Here is a 17,328-nt window from a genome sequence, read left to right on the forward strand (position 1 = left end):
AAAATTGCAAAATATTGAACCGAATATGTATATATACCTGGTCCTCTTGAAAGGTAGGCACCAGGCGCCAGGGTGAATAGGCACCTTCTAGGTAGACGTGCACCCACGTAGACTACATCCTCGCTTCCCATGTGGGATTGTGGTCGCACATCTGCACATTCATTATAAAAAAATCTTGAGCATATAGTGTACTTTTTTTTTCTTATATTGCCAGCGACCCTCCGAAGTGATATACACGTATAAACTTTCTTCTTGAATCTCTATCTACTAAAAAAAACCCATCAAAATCTGTTGCGTAAATTTAATCTAAACATACAGACCAATGACGGCGGAAAGCAACTTCGCTTTAATCCATATAGTGACAAAATTCTACATTCACCTGACTCTAGTTAGATTCTACGTTCGTGATGAAAGTCTAATACAGTTTTGACGTGAACAATATTCCCAGAGTGCAGTCCACGAAGCGGCGAAATGCTTGCGTCGTGAGGTGATAGCACGATCTAAGGAACCGCTCCCTACTCAGCTTATATTCTATTGTGATTCAGTGTGATTTAAATAGAAACGCAGTTTTGCGCTTAGATACGAATATAGACTAGTCACTAGCGGCTGAAGATAGTTATTTATGTTTATTTATTTATAATGCTGTTTTGCACAAACTTAGAAAGAAACAGTTTAGTTAATGTGGATGCTAGTCATCGTGAAAACGTGAACGTAATACAGTTATGTAGATGGCAGATTAAGTAAACATGCAGGCAGTGATATCTTCTGCCCAACGACACTGGAATGGATAAAACTGAGGCAGCTCGCGATCGTATATTAACCAGCTCCAATGGCCACTTCATCGACATGGCTCGACGAAACACAGTGGTGGTTTAATCGGTAAGAATCAGGCATAATCCATGGCTTCTTTCGCGGGGGCCGTGCGATCGTGGTCTATCAACGCACAGCCGAAACTACTGGACCACTATGATGTAGGCATCCGCTAAGAAATGATTGATCAAATCTACCCCAAGGGGTTAAACCAGGTGTGGAAAGTGTGTGTCATGAACATATATTTTGACCACGCAGTCAAATCTGCTGTCAACAGCAGGATGGGATATTTAAATTCAATCATAACGGACACTTTCTCTTCTCTATAATTGCTTCTGTTGACGGCAAGTAAGCTGACATTGTTAGTTGCCTAGCAACTAACGACGCGACAACCTCCTCCTAGACTCAATTAAGAAGATCCGCTGTTACAAAGTTGTGTTTAATTACGTGAGAGGTGATGCCTGATACCCTGGGAAGAGACTCGATTGTTTCTTGACTAAAACCGCTACGATAGTGACTGTGTTGTTTATACTTCATGATATTTAACACGATTACTTATTATTACTTATAAAAACTTTAATATAAATATGGCTTAAAGATATAAGAGTGCAGTTTGTTGGGCGGCCTTATCACTATGAGTGATCTCTTCCAGGCGACACGTTTTTATTGGCTTCATAAATATTGTGATAATTCATTTAAAGTTTTTTAAGCTTTTTAAAATATCTTTTATTTTTGTCACAAATTCGGGGTCGGGGATTTTAACTTCATTAACTTATTGTTTCTTTAACACATACCTGGCTTATAGTGTTAAGTAATTTCTTTGATATTTTCACAAGTGAAGTCAAAAATCAATTCATCGAGATTCGAAATAATATTCAAAACAATAAGATTGAACGGCCGTGGGTGGTTAGTGAGTCAGCACATGAAGTCATCGCGTTCGGCCTAACTTAGAAACGACATAGCATTGTATTGATGTAACTTAGTATCCTAAGCGATTGTAAGTTAGGTTCGCGGAGTTGTGTGAAATTGTTTATAATTACATACTTATACAATCGTGTACGGTCTAAGTATCTTCCGAGTGCATGTTAGTTTTTATACTAAGTTCTTTGTTATAGGGATGTTCCTTTCATAATAAAAGACATTGTTTTTTTTAACTTTATTAAGACTGGTAAAACGAGAGGCATTTTATAATGGAACTAGTTTACCGCCTGCGTAGTCAAAAGAGAAAATAGGCATTCGGTGCTGGTTTTCCTGCGTACTTCCCGTTCCCGTGGGATATCCGGGTTAAAATCAAACCTATGTCCTTTCTCCAGTCTCGAACTATCTGCGTACCAAAACTCATCCAAATGGGCGATGTAGTTTCTAAGATTCGCGTGCAAACAATCGAACTCGTCAACTTCATATATTAGTATTGGTTAAAATACCCATTAAAGATCATATTATAAACATATAACATAGTTTAAGTAAGTATTTAGCAATAAGTCGTGATTTTATACAAACTAGGCACAAATATATATACGTTAGGGGTCTTTTTATAATCTGTGAGATTTATCGACAGTTTGTGTTTTTAATTACAATTATAATAATCGATACAAAATAAAGGTACAAGTGCTAACGAAAGATTAAGGTTAAATAAAATTTATATGTATCATTATTAACTACTAGCTGCGCCCCGCTGTTTCACCCGCGTAAGTCCGTATCCCGTAGGAATATCGGGGTAAAAAATTGCCTATATGTTTTTCCAGTTGTTCAGCTGTCTACGTACGAAATTTCATTGCAATCGGTTTTGTAGTTTTTGCGTGAAAGAGCAACAAACACACACACATCCTTACAAACTTTCGCATTTATGATATTAGTAGGATAGTAATATTATTTCAAGCAGAATGTAATAGTCTTGGTTACTTACCAAATAGCATGATAAACAAAATCATTAATTTTTTATTGAATATAAGAACGCACTACTCTTTTGAAACTAAATATGCTTAATATCGTCTATCAATAATTATAACTATCCATGATGAGTATCTATTACATCGAATCTCATATAAGAGGCCTCCTTTAAATTGCACCGAAATTACAAGTCTCGTCATAGATATAAAGATATGGGCATGTTGTTCTGCCAACTTATGTACCGCTTTGGTAAAATACAATTTTATTCTTATACCGCTAAGGGTTAAATTAGCTTGGCTGGCTTTATTTTATTGTAAAAAATGAACAATAAGTCGATTGTGGAATACAGAACGGACATGAGAAATCCATTTCATGAATGCTTTTTTGTGATTTCTTCGAACAGTATGGATTCGTATTTTGGTATTGTGAGGGTATAGTAGAGGTATATAGAAATACTAGTTGCGCCACGCGGTTTCACCCGCGTAAGTCCGTATCTCGTATCAATATCGGGATAAAAAGCCTATATGTTTTTCCAGTTGACCAGCTGTCTACGTACCAGATTTCATTGCAATCGGTTCGGTAGTTTTTGCGTGAAAGAGTAACAAACACACACACACATCCTTACAAACTCTCATTTTTTTCAGCTGGACAACAGAAATAACACATAGGCAACTTTTTATCCCGATATTCCTACGGGGTATGGACTTACGCGGGTGAAACCGCGGGGTGCAGCTAGTTCTACATATTAATAGATGATAGTCGCTTACCGTCAGAGGATACACGGCTCGAACGCCGGCTTTAATATAAAAATCATAGTAAAATAATAATAAAGAATGTTTTTACTCAATCAATTTGGACTTCAATTCGGCCGTTTAAATGACAAATAAACTTAAAATTTACCAAATAGCGAGTTGGTGTAAACAATAAGAATTAACTATCCTGCTACAAATTTATACATAGTTAATAATTGTAAATGAAATAGGAGTTCAGATGGCACAGATAAAATTAATGGCGGAGCTGTGATTGATGCTTCTATAATAGTTTGAATTACTATCATTATGTTAATTGTTCTTTCATTATTGCAGTCTATTTCGCGTATATGTTATGGTGACTTATGGGAAACGTTTATTTTTTAATAATACATAATACATCTTACGTCTACGAGAACCTATTAGGAATATTAAATGTGATAAATACATGGAAAATTTTGTCATGCATTATTTTTAACTTTAATCTAGACAGCCTTTAAATTGTCAGACCTAGACCAAATGTCGGATTGATAACCTCTTTGTTTGAAGTCGCTTGAAAAACTTAAATAACAGTATGTGCTGTTATTGGAAAATCTTTGGTTAAGAAATTCAATGATATTAAGGATCATAACAGACAGATACATTTAGATAATTTTAATTTCTTAGAGGACATCACTATATTTAAAAATTACGGGGAGACTGACTGTCTCCCCGTGACCACGCTCGCTGTAAAGTGTTCGAAACTTCGGGTTAATAATATAATGAATAAATCGCGTTTAAAATCCGTTAAAAAGTTTTTAATTTCTAATTGTATAATACTCGCGTTAAATCAAACACAAGAAAATACGACATCACTATAGTTAAGGATTCCTGCCCGATTTCCACCAGAAGAACTTAACCTTATACCGACACTTATATACGTCCCACACACAACTATTCGCATCAGTTTCGTTTGCATTGCGATCTCGCTATTCATCAAGACTGACTAACGAACACGATGGTAGCCAGGCTACTTGCATAGTATTACTTTGAGCTAATGAAAGAGACTTCCTCATACCTGCATCTATTCCTGCGTCTGGCTCCTCGCCAGGAAAACAGGACGCTCTTGCGAGTCTGGCTGGTTGATTAATATTTCATAGAATGTCTGGATGGTTTGGGGCTTATAGAATTATAGAGAACTTGTAGCATTGCAAAACTACACTCATAACACGGGGGAACCAGCTTTCAAATAATAAATTAGCATCATAATCGGCTCAGTCCGTCGAACGTTATGAGGTCTGAGGTCTTTTGACGTCGGAAAAGAACTATCAGATTTTTTTGCTTGACAAAATAGCCACCTGGCCATGTACTTACATGAGTGTATATTACTCAATAAAAAATGCGCATTGAAGCTATTTAACAGATTTTATACGCGGTTAATTAATATAAAATTAAAATAAAACATAAAAAATTCTTTTAAGTTCTGCTGTTTTGTTCGGGTTGGTTATTGTTACGCCCTTTGGACATCAAGCGACTGTTTATATATTTATTTCCAACAATAATATGTTTTGATTTTGTTCTTAAACATGAATATATAATAATAATTTGCATTCCACTCTTATTTAATTGCTAACAGTCGTTTTTAAAGACCTGTTGTTTGCTTAAGTATAATTCAAATAGAAATCCTGTACAAGCCACCTGAAAGCACCGGCCATATTCTTCAGTTCTAGAGCCTCTTGGGAGAGAATAGAATCTCATGTATACTAAACTTTTCCCGTCTTTCCAGATATCGGACATAGTGGTCGGCCAAGAGCCGAACGTCACCGCCCGCGAGGCGCTGCTGAGCTGGGCTCGGCGCTCCACTGCCAAGTACCCGGGCGTCAGGGTGTCAGACTTCACCTCCTCCTGGCGAGATGGGCTGGCCTTCAACGCGCTGATACACAGGAACCGTCCTGATCTGATAGACTGGCGTAATATCAGGTGAGGACTGGAATTATTATTTTTTATTTCCGTCAATACAAATATACCGTACAATCTGGAATGGTTGGGAAAACATTGCAGTATAAAATTGAAAAAAAAATTGCATAGAGATGTACGAATGTAATTCTGTTGTTGTAAGTTTTACCCTTTGCTTAATTACGTATATTTGTATTGAATTTTTTCGTATTACGGTAAATTACATTTGAAGACGGTTATTAAATCAGAGTCATGTTTCATCCACGTTGCTTCTTTACCAAAAATTATTGTGTAATGTGTTAATTAAATATCCACCGATTAGGCTGTTCTTTCTTCCGAAATAAATCCTTATTCTACAGAGATTTTTACACCTTATTTACAGATCAAGACAGGTTCGCGAGCGCTTGGAGACAGCCTTCCACGTGGTTGAAAAAGAGTATGGAGTCACCAGATTGTTGGACCCTGAAGGTTTGCATTTTAACAATAAACGAATGCAATGTCGAATGTGTCTAAATAATATCATAAATGCTTAAATTTCTGCTCTTTGGCATTTTGCACTTTCTCCCATATTTAGGTCAATATCTTAAAAATCATTTATGGTTTATATTAATATGCGTAATACTTATGGTTCTGATTTTCGTCAGTTATTTCCGAATAATTTACAAAATCTTGTTAAGAACAGGTTCTCTAGAGAAAAACTTTCCGAAGAAAAACGGATTGTCGATCCATATTGTACGATAAATGCACAGGTCAACGTTTTGTCGGTTCGATCGTTTGTAAAACATGCATTTTCACAGTCCACTGCGAATGGGCACAATTAAAGCGTAACTAGATCAAATATTTGAAATTGCTAACACATTTCAATATAATATTTCATTCATATTATCTGTCTATGAGCGTCTAACAATCCTAAAATGGGCAGAAACTAGGTTGTAAGGTTGGAGTTATTCATCATTTGGATGAAGAGAAATTATGAGTAGAAAATTCGTCTGGTCTAGTAATAAGTTCTTATTTCAAAACCCTTAATTTGGTTAGCTTCCATCATATTATAGTCCTACAGTTGAGAAAGACAGAATACATAATAAATACTGTTTTCAGTTGACATTTGAGGTGTCCGTCCCCCGTTACCTTTTATAATTTTATTCTATTCTAGCTGTTCGCCCCGGATTCGCCTGTGGTACATACATAGCTTATGTCGATCAGTGAAGTTGCAGCTTAATACCGGTGAAATAATTTTTTAAATCGGTCCAAAGGTTTTTGCGTGAAAACGTTACAAACATACAAAAATACTAGTTTCATCTTTATATTAGTGTCGATAATCTACCGCGCCAATAGACCAATTTCTCAGTAAATCGTCGTAAGAGCAAGAGTTTTATAAACAAAAATTTGCTGGGTTCTATATATTTAGTGTCATAAAATTCCTTCTTAGATGATATAATCGTCGAAATAGCATCCTACTACTACCTCAGCCTGTATCAGCATGTATATTTAAAAGGGCAACTACAGAGTTTCTTGCCGGCTCTACTCTGAAACTGCTTTCCGAACCGGTGGTAAATGTTAATTGTTATGACGATTCAAAAGTGCTTCTATAAGAAGTCTAAATTAATAAATAAATGTTTGAGTTTATCTACAATGGTAATAGGAGAGACTGGTCGAATCAATACTCAACCAGTGTTTCCTATTATCCTTGCAGATTGAAACATTCTCAATATGTTTTGTACAAACATAGCTCAAGTAATGGATTGAGTCACAATGGCGAACCATCACGGACACTCCAGACAGGTCTTTACGAGGCATTGTTTACGCTCCGGTGACGTGTAACTAAATACCGTGACGTTGTCTGCGCGGTGGTGCTGTATGAGTGTGTTAAAATTGTGTTTTATAGATTTTTTTTTTATTAAAACCGCCTAGTAGGGATAGAAACTACATTTATTGATATGTTTTTATACCGACGTGGTTAACTTAAGGTCGCCAACCCGATGAATCAAAACTTCTAAAATTCATATCTACACAAAAAATATTTAAAAGAAGAAACTTTTGTATCTTTGTAACATTTTCACCCAAAAACTGCTGGACCGATTTCAAAAATTCTTCACCATTGGAAAGCTGCAACTACACTGAATGACATAGGCTATATATGTACCACGGGCGAAGCCGGGGCGAACAGCTAGTGTCAAGACAAGAGCTTTGTGCCTTGTCATTAATTGCTTGCAATATTTATTATCAAAAAGATATCCAAAATCATGAAATGGCCTCTCACACATGTAAATTAAATTCCCATACGTTTCTCTGACTTAAACTCCATGTCTCAAGGGCATCATTTCCTTCAAAGCGAGCAGGCGTAAATAATAATTCTTTGCTCAAGAGAATATTACTGTAATTTCACCTGTGTCGTTTGAACTCCTATCCTTTGGCATTTAACGCAATGCCTATTGTTAGAATGTCTGGTGATGAAATAGGACTGGATCTATTGTTCTTGGATATATTGATTTCTATACGACGTTCAGGTGTTTGCGTATAGAAAATTGTAGTATAGATGTAAATTGATTAATGTATGATTCGCTGATATATAAGCAAGTGTTCCTTCCCTACCTGAAACAGACATTTTTATCACATTGTTCTATATTCATTAAGAGATTTTAATATAACCCGAATATTACGATTGCCTCACTCTAACTATTGTCTTTCATCCATCTTATCACCTTTCTTGTGGTGAATTTCGATGTCAGCTTGAAGAGCTACTTCATCTTAGCATGGACCAAGGTGAACTGTAGGTGCACCCTGGTAGCGACACTCTTAAGGGCGTCCTCTCTTGACGGGGATCACCAACCACGGCTTATACTGAGCATGAGTGGAGGAGGCCGGAAGGACCGGACTCGGTCAGGCGCTCCTATATCCTCAAACTACCCCCCTATATAGAACAATTCTACATTACCTAAATTCAGTTCTTATCAGAGTGAACCTTCAGTTCACCCACGTGTCCGTGCTAAAATGTAATAGCCCTTCACGCTAACATCGAGCTTCACCACATAGAAGAAACTAGCTCTTCTGCCAAATCCAACAAAAACCGATTATTATTATTATTATTAACAAAAACCCTCCATCCTCCCAGACGTTGACACACACGAGCCGGACGAGAAGTCCCTCATCACGTACATTTCTTCGCTGTACGAAACGTTCCCGGAGCCGCCCGCCGTGCACCCGCTGTTCGACGCCGAGTCCCAGCGGCGGGCTGCCGCGTACACGGAGAACGCGGCGCAGCACCGCGCCTGGCTGCACGAGAAGTGCTCCCTGATGCAGGTGAGGAGACACAGTTGTAATTCTTTTTGTGTTTGCTAAGTTGCAGATCTTCTGAATATAATGTATGGTGCAAGAAGTAAATTTGGGACAATAACAAGCACGATGGTAGTTGAAAGGCCATTTTTGTTATTGTTATTTTGCTAGATAAATTATTTTCCAAAACCTATAACATCCTTAAATCTATTCTTATCATTTCCAGGACCGTGCTTTCCCGTCAACTTTGATCGAAATGAAAAAGCTACTCAGCGAAAGCACGCGTTTCCGCAATGAGGAGGTGCCGCTCCGGCAGAGGGACAAACAGAAACTCTTCCACCAGTACCGGGAGCTTGAGGTGAGTTTTTCCTTACATCTGTATAGATATGTAATGTACATGGTGTGACTTTACTTTTATATACGTTATTATTTGGAAGATTATTTTTAGAATTGAAGTCAAGACGATATTTCGGTACAAAGGTTTTCCTTTACATTTTATATTATAACAGTCTACGTTAGTGTTATTTGTGTGTGCAATACTCATGATAATTATCTATCTGTCTGTAAACAAGAAAAAACTTATAATGACAATTGATGGTAATTTTGAGTCACCACGTTTCCAGAAATACTTCGAAACGGTGGGCGAGATAGAGATAGAACCGACGCTGAGACCTGAAGCGCTAGAGCAAGCGTGGTCGCGACTGCTGATGGCGCAGCAGGAGCGCGAGCGCGACCTCTCCGACGAGATCCGCCGCCTCGAGCGGCTACAGCGCCTCGCCGAGAAGCTGCACAGGTGAGTACGGCGCAGCGGTTCAGCGGTTGAGCTGCTACTGGGGGTGTTGGTGCAGCGTGAACGGGGAAAACAGCGGCTGAGATCGCTTCAGGGGGAGACCTGAATAGGTGGGGTTGCAGTATAAATGGGGTAGAAAACAGCGGCTGAGACTGTTTAATGTGAGGAAGTACAGTTAGCCTAGTACGATGCTTCACTATACAAAGAACTGGAAGTGAAGCAGCGAGAAGCATGGTAGTTAAGAGAAGTTCAGATCTGTCAGAGAAACTACATTCCCCAACCTTTCCAGTGCATTCCGTCTTTCCAGTCGTCAATCCTTTCCTGATTTCATAGCCCTCAAAGCGAGCAACGCATTTTCAGAAGAATTACCATTACCTCTGCGAATGTTAATGGGCGGTGCTGATCGCTTACCATCGTTTCGTTTTATTTATACCATAACATTTACTTCTGCTCAAACAAATCACGACGTTAATGACAAGTTATCTAACAGAGTATCCCTACAGGGACACAAAAAAAAACATCATTTGAAACGTGTAATTACTGTCTTACTAATTAGTAATACGTTTATTTAAACGTCTTACTAATTAGTAATAAGTTTATTTAAACGAAGTATATACGTGTATATATCCACCTCAGGGACATAAAACAAACGGAGTCGACGCTGGAGAGCGTGGAGCGGCACATCGAGAGCGAGATCCGGCGCACGGAGCGCGGCGTGCACCCCGCCGAGGCGAAGCTCGCGGCGGAGCAGATCGAGCACGAGCTGCGCGCGGCCGAGCACGCCGTGCGCGACATGCTCGCCGACGCGCACGCGCTGCGCGACGCGCGCTACCCGCAGGCGCCCGAGCTGCAGCGCAGGTGGGTCCGTGTGCTCGGGGTCCTTTGCTGAGGATCATTGGGATTTCTATAAAGTACCTTGTGCTTTGATCGTTATACTCTAGTAGCAGTATAATCTTAGTATCATCTTCAGTACACAATGTTGATATGTGATAAAATTCAATACCATTATCACAATTACCAGTAGTATTATCATTATCATTAACATCTTTAGTAGTATCATTATTGACAGCAGCATCATCACAATCACACTTTGTTTCTTAGACAATAATCAACATTAAAAAGTAAAGCGTTTGCACCCTACCAATCTTTAAAAATTTATTCATATCATTTTGAAAATCAATTCCTTCATTTATAGTAAAAAAAATGTAGCACAAGTCATTGATAAAAATTTAAAACAATGAAGGGCCTAGATTTGAGCCCTGAGGTACACCAAATAAAAAGATACGAAATGAAAATAACTAAAATCCAAAAATTCTTACCATCTGAGATTAATTTATAGTATAAGAAGGAAGGAAGCGCAGTAAGTTACTATGAATTACCCGAAGTTTTGCAAGTAGCCAACAATTAACCCTATCGAAGGCTCCCTTAAAGTCTATACACTTCGAACATGCGACATCCCTAATTCGTCAATTCGTGAACCGAATTCCAGAGTGCAGCAAGTGCACGAGCGGTGGGTGAGCGCCCGGCAGGCGTTCACGGGGCGGCTGGTGCCGCGCCTGGCGGCCGTGCGCCTGCCCGTGCAGCAGACCACCGTGCGCCGCGAGACGCGCACCGTGCTGGAGACGCGCGTGCTCGACGCCGACCCGCACTTCCAGCAGCTGCACGACGCCGCGCGCTGGTGCAAGGACAGGCTGGTGAGCTCTCTGCTCTCTGCCCACGTGCTACATGGACGCATACCCTACCTATACATAACACACGATATATCGCTACATATAAGTAGTATAAGACAAAGTCGCTTTCTCTGTCCCTAGGTCCCTATGTATGCTTAGATCTTTAGAGCTACGCAACGGATTTTGATGGTGTTTCTTTAATAGATAGAGTGGTTCAAGAGGTTTTTATGTATAACATCTATTGAACTACTTCAAATTTAACGCGTGCGAAGCCGCGGGCTAAAACTAGTCCTATATAAAGACTTGTGGGTCAAAATGCTTTGAGACTAGCTGGACTATTTTTAGTGGGAAAATGGAAAATGGAAGAAAAATCGAAAAGTTGATAAAGAAGACGTTGTTCGAAGTTTTCCTTTACGAAGTAGGTAAACTCTAGGTTCCATAGATCCTTATTCCAGCAAAGCAGATGCGTTTTGATTAAATGAAGTGAAATTTTAAATAAACAATCTTAAATCAACTCATCTTAACTCACTTTTAATATAACATCTAAACATCTAATAAAAATCACTTTTATTACAGAAAAAACTCCACGAATCTGAATACGGATCCGACCTGCCGTCCGTGCAACACGAGCTGGACAAACATCAACGCGAACACAAGCAGATAGATCAGTTCCATTCTAAGGTGAGCTTATTGTGATCTTGCTAAGAGCTAGCTATAAACTGACGCCTTTTCACGTGTGCACTGCTCGTAAATTTCAAATTTAAATGCCTTTTGTTGCTTAGTATAAAATATACTTCTCTTACTGTCTTTACTTAATAGACATAAATCTGAAATTTGTTTGAGCATACTAATTTTAGGAACTACTGGACAGAACTGGATAACAGAATTGAGATTTTAACAAAATTTTCTCCTCTTTTTTAATCATACATAACATAATATGTGTTGTATACATCTACTAGCTGCACGCCTCGGCTCCGCCCGGGTTGTTATTTGTCATAATTGCAATACATAATATAAACTATCCTATATTTTAAGTTGAATCAAACAGCACATATGTGCAAATACGATTAAAATTGGTTTAGTAGTTTAAGAGTCCATCGCGGACAAACAACGTGACCACGCTCGCTGTAAAGTGTTCCAAACGTCGGGTTAATAATATAATGAATAAATCGCGTTTAAAATCCGTTAAAAAGCTTTTAATTTCTAAAATGTATAAAATTCGTGTAAAATCAAACACAAGAAAATACTAACGTGACACGTATTTTTAAGATTGATTAATTTTTTTTAACCATTACTATTATATACTAATTAAGTTTTATATGTTATGTTTTTATATCCAGGTGGAACAATGCGTACACAACAGGTCAAACTTCAGCGGCGAAGAACTGAACCTGTACAACCAGCACCTGAGCCAGCTGCAGAAGCTGTATGCTGATTTGCTTTCCACGAGCACTAAGCGGTGAGGAGTTTTATGATTACGACTTAGATGCTATAATTTTAAAACCCCGCTAGAATATTCTAGATTGCATTATTACTTTTAAAAGTAATCTTATGTACTAAATTGTACTAAAACAGTTATTCTAGATCGCCTCTAATCGTTGTTATTTTTTTTTCTATAATAAAAAAATGGAAATATGTAATTTTACCAATACAATAAATTTTGTGCTGTTTTATAAGAACAATCGTATAATTCATTGTATATTATTTTCACATGTTTTTGTTTATGCCTAGCTTTTGCCCGCGGCTTCCCACGTTAAATTCGAGTAAAACCCCTATCCTTTTTTTTCTTTGTTTTATACATATAAACCTTTTGAATCATTCTATCTATAAAAAGACCCCATCAAAATCTGTTGCGTAATTTTAAAAATCTAAGCATACAGACACACAAACGACGGAAATCGACTTTATTTTATACTATGTAGTAATAAAAGTTAAATATTGTTTACAGTATCTCAGATCTAGACGCGCTGCAAGATTTCCTCCAGTCGGCGACGGCGGAACTCAACTGGCTGAACGAAAAGGAGCAAGTCGAGCTGTCCCGCGACTGGGCCGACCCACATATCAATTTACCAGCTGTGCAGCATTATTATGAGGTTTGTTTTATATATTAATAAAAAAAAATTACAAAAAAATATAAAAAAATGTTATCGATAATTTTTTTTTTTTTGATAGATATGTAGAGAATACAAAAAAAAGTGAAATTACTGTGCATTAAAAAAAAAAACAAGATAAATAATATATTGTGTAAATGTTTGTATGTGAATAAAATATACAATAACGTATTAGTTAATGCAGATGACTAGAGTAAATGTTCTGTTGTATTTTTGTTGGTTTTACTTTAGTTTCTTACCAATTTCGAAATATTCGTATAAATAGTACTTTTTTATATTCGAGACAAAGTGCACGCAACTAAGTGTTTAGTTTTCACTTCATAGATCAATTGATTTTTACAATCCAAAATAAATATTAAAAGAATCGTATAGCTTAATAGAGAACCCGACTGTATTTTGAAAATATTGGTTAAAACTGTAGTTCAATGAAAAACAGAATTTTTTGTGAAAAATTTCCTAAATATATAGAAATAAAGAAAATACATTTGTATATACTAGTTAAGAACAAAAAAAGATTTTTTTATAAAAAAGATCTTAAATAAACTTACTATAAAACAGATATCCATTCGGTAATGATAGTCTAAGCACATTGAAGAAAAATCTATCTAAATATGAAATAAGATATAGATCCACATCTCATGTAAATAATCATTCGCCTCATTGTCAAATAGCTATCGTTAACAATAAGTTGTTTCACAATCGTTTTGTTAATGTTTTGTTTTCTTTCAATGCAAGCATTCATTTGGAGATGATAGCGAGGTTTGTTTAACACGTTTCATTTTTATTTGTTCTTTATTTTGTGTTTTTTTGTCTTTGTTGGTTTGGCTGTTTATGAAAATTATATTATTTACAATAAATATATTGAAAATTTGGGTAAAAAAAGTACGTTGTCGGGTTAATTGTGAGAGAAAAATATATTTCTGGGCACACTTGCATAAGCGTTAATATTAAGTCCACGTTGTTTTAAAAATGTTTTGAAATCGTTATGGGCTTTTAACTTCTTTAACATAGGAAGCCAAATTATACTATTCAGTAAATTTTTATTATTTTTATTTATTAAAATCTCTGTTTTTTTTTCTAATTTCTTTTTGTCTAAGGGCACTTTTATAAAGTCTTAAAACACGAAATAAATTAAGATTCACAAAAACTGATTTGACATTTGACGTTTTATAAAATCCCGCCATAACCATGACTGCGACCACAGATAACGCTCAAAAAACACCAAAGAGATATCACTCTGTAATGGACGCGTTTGTAAGTTGTTTTTTATTTTTCCCCTCCACAGCAATTGATGTCATCCCTTGAGAAGAGGGAACTGCAGTTCAGCAACGTGATAGACCGGGGGGAGGCGCTGATTGCGCAGCACCATCCCGCTATGAAAACCATAGAGTCACACTTACAGGTGATAATCATTTTTTTATTTTTTATTTTTGATTTTTTTGGACAATTATGAAATTAAATCACAGATAAAATCACAGACGAAGTAGTTTAATAGATATTATTATACATATAATCCTTCCTCTTGAATCATCCTAGTATTATAAAGATTAGATAGAGGATCTAATATAACAATCCTCTATCTAATATAACAAAACCCCATAAAAATCCGTTTCAAAGACCTGAACATTTATAGAGACAAACGCGGAAAGCGTCTTTGCTTTACGCTATGAACTGATCCATTCACATTTTTAAGGTGATGCAATCCCAATGGGCGTGGGTGCTGCAACTGACGCTCTGCCTCGAGACGCACCTGAAGCACACGACACAGTATCACAACTTCTTCGAGCAAGTCAACGAAGCCGAGACGTGGATACAGAAGTGAGTCAATTCGAATTATTTTCATATTTTCTTTTTTAAGGAATTTCTGTAGAATTTAGTAGACCTCTTCTTTTTCTTAAATGGTAACGCACTACTCTATTGAGTTCTGACATTTGATGGACTTGTTGTTGTTGTTCATTGTTCATTGAATATAAATGTTCGATTCTGCCTACAAATAATATGAGATTAAAGATTTTTCACCAATGTTTATATAAAATATAATAAAATGTTGGCAAAGGGCAAGATAGCAGTGGTGGCTCAGTGGTGAGAACCTCGGACTTCAAAATCGATAAGTCGGGTTTCGAGACCGGGGCGTGCGTGATTTTTCAATTTATCTGAACATGTGGACAAAATCACCACTGCTTAAAACGGTGAAAGAAAACATCGTGAGGAAACCGGCATGTCAAAGAATCAAAAGTTTGACGACATGTGACATCTGCCAACCCGCACTTGGCCAGCGTGATTATGGCCTGAACCATCATAGGAGGCCTGTGTCCCAGCAGTGGAAACATGTATGGGCTGATGATGATGATGAAGAAAGGGCAAGAAAGACAGTCCGAGATTACCCGCATATCCTGTCTTGGGTCTCAAACTATAGTCTCCCCAAATTTTATTCAAATCGGTTCAATAGTTTAGCGTAAAAAATAGGCAGACAGATTTACTTTCGCCTAATGGTTCCCCTGCGAATCCCATATTTACTTTCGCATTTATTGTATTTAGAAGAATTATTGATTCTATTTATATCCAACTTCTGGCAAAGTCTAAGTCTGAACTAAACTATTTCCTCGAATTATATAATCCGTGTCATTCACAGGCGAGAAGAAGCGCTAAACACCACTTTCTCCCAATCCGAGTTCACGCTGGACGGGGGGGAGAGGTTGCTGAAAGGAATGCAGGAGTTGCGCGAAGAGCTCAACGAGCAGGGGGCGCTGGTGGCCCGCCTGGGGGAGGAGGCGCAGAGCGTGCGCCCCCTCAAGCTGCGGCGGGCTCCGCTCGCGCGGCCCATCAGGGCGGAGACCGTGTGTGCTTACAAGCATGCCAATGTTAGTTATATGGCCATTTTTAATCAGTGTGTGTGTGAGTGACTAGAGATTGGCTAAAATATGATTGATTGGCTGTTAGAGTACGTACGAGTACAGAATTTGTGATTAATTGTAATATTACAAGATCAAATTAATTATTGTTATTTTTAGATTCACTATAGTAATTTAATATCAGGGTTTGAAAATATTGATGATATGCAGGCAGTCCTTGTACTCACGGCAAGCTAGGTACCCGAATACATGAGATAAGTCGAAACTATGTAGGTCGAGACATATTTTTTTTATGATCTACTTTAATGATTAAAATATGACGCTATTATATGAATGGACAAATAATGTAATGCTGTAAATCGAAACAGTATGCTTAAGGAATAGTGTCAAAATTGTGTTCGATATAACTTGAAACGGCGTTAGTCGAGGACTGGCCGTATGTGAACATAGTCCCGATATATAGTTGTTTTTTTTTTCAACATGGCGTCCCCCCCCCAGATCGCGATCGAGAAGGGCACGGCGGTGACGGTGACGGACAACTCGGGGCGCGTGCGGTGGCGCGTGCGGCTCGGCGGCGCCGGCTCCGAGGCGCAGCTGCCCGGCGCCGTGCTGGCGCTGCCGCCGCCCTGCGCGCGCGCCGCCGACGCCGCCGCGCGCCTGCGCACCGCCTACGACCGGGTGCGTGTGTGCGCCGCAGCACGAGCGTCATACAACGCAACACGAGCGTTGTAGTACACAGTACACGCGTTGTAGAACGCAACACGAGCGTTGTAGTACACAGTACACGCGTTGTAGAACGCAACACGAGCGTTGTAGTACACAGTAAAGATTTTACTGAGTCGGTTTACCCGTTTCAGATGAGTTCTGTTACAAAGAATGTTATACGAAATTCTTATACAGATATTTTATTTCATTATAACACATTACATCTATAGAAATTTTTAAAATTCAAAGCATTATAACAGTTATAATTTATACCATAATCGTTATTATTAATATTACGTTACAAATCGTAAACATTACGACAAACTTTGATCTCCAATGACTCACCAGCACAAATAAGACGCTTAATTGAGCCAGATATCGATAACAAGCAACTCCGTCGACATTCTGTGCCAATCATGTGTCTGTGTGTGTGCCGGCTCGTGTGTTATGTGCTGATGGCGCTGTGTCTGTGTGTGCAGGTGATACAGCTGTGGCAGAGGAAGCAGCTGCGCATGCGCCAGAACATGATCTTCGCCACCATCA

At 38.1% G+C, this 17,328-nt stretch overlaps 1 protein-coding gene across 1 annotated transcript in view; it reads left to right on the forward strand.

Moving 5' to 3' along the window:
• LOC119836902 overlaps positions 1-17,328 on the forward strand; it is a 130,517-nt gene that overhangs the window by 18,035 nt on the left and 95,154 nt on the right. Inside the window, 15 exon segments of the mRNA XM_038362354.1 lie at positions 5,215-5,408; positions 5,767-5,852; positions 8,497-8,684; positions 8,884-9,015; positions 9,281-9,450; positions 10,084-10,305; positions 10,937-11,141; positions 11,694-11,798; positions 12,458-12,576; positions 13,066-13,210; positions 14,514-14,630; positions 14,922-15,046; positions 15,861-16,089; positions 16,579-16,758; positions 17,265-17,328. The exon segment at positions 17,265-17,328 is cut by the window's right edge and continues 3 nt beyond it. Of these exon segments, the coding sequence (XP_038218282.1) occupies positions 5,215-5,408; positions 5,767-5,852; positions 8,497-8,684; positions 8,884-9,015; positions 9,281-9,450; positions 10,084-10,305; positions 10,937-11,141; positions 11,694-11,798; positions 12,458-12,576; positions 13,066-13,210; positions 14,514-14,630; positions 14,922-15,046; positions 15,861-16,089; positions 16,579-16,758; positions 17,265-17,328 (2,281 nt within the window).

Source organism: Zerene cesonia, chromosome 26 (genome assembly GCF_012273895.1).
Source record: "Zerene cesonia ecotype Mississippi chromosome 26, Zerene_cesonia_1.1, whole genome shotgun sequence".
Taxonomy (NCBI): Eukaryota; Metazoa; Arthropoda; class Insecta; order Lepidoptera; family Pieridae; genus Zerene; species Zerene cesonia.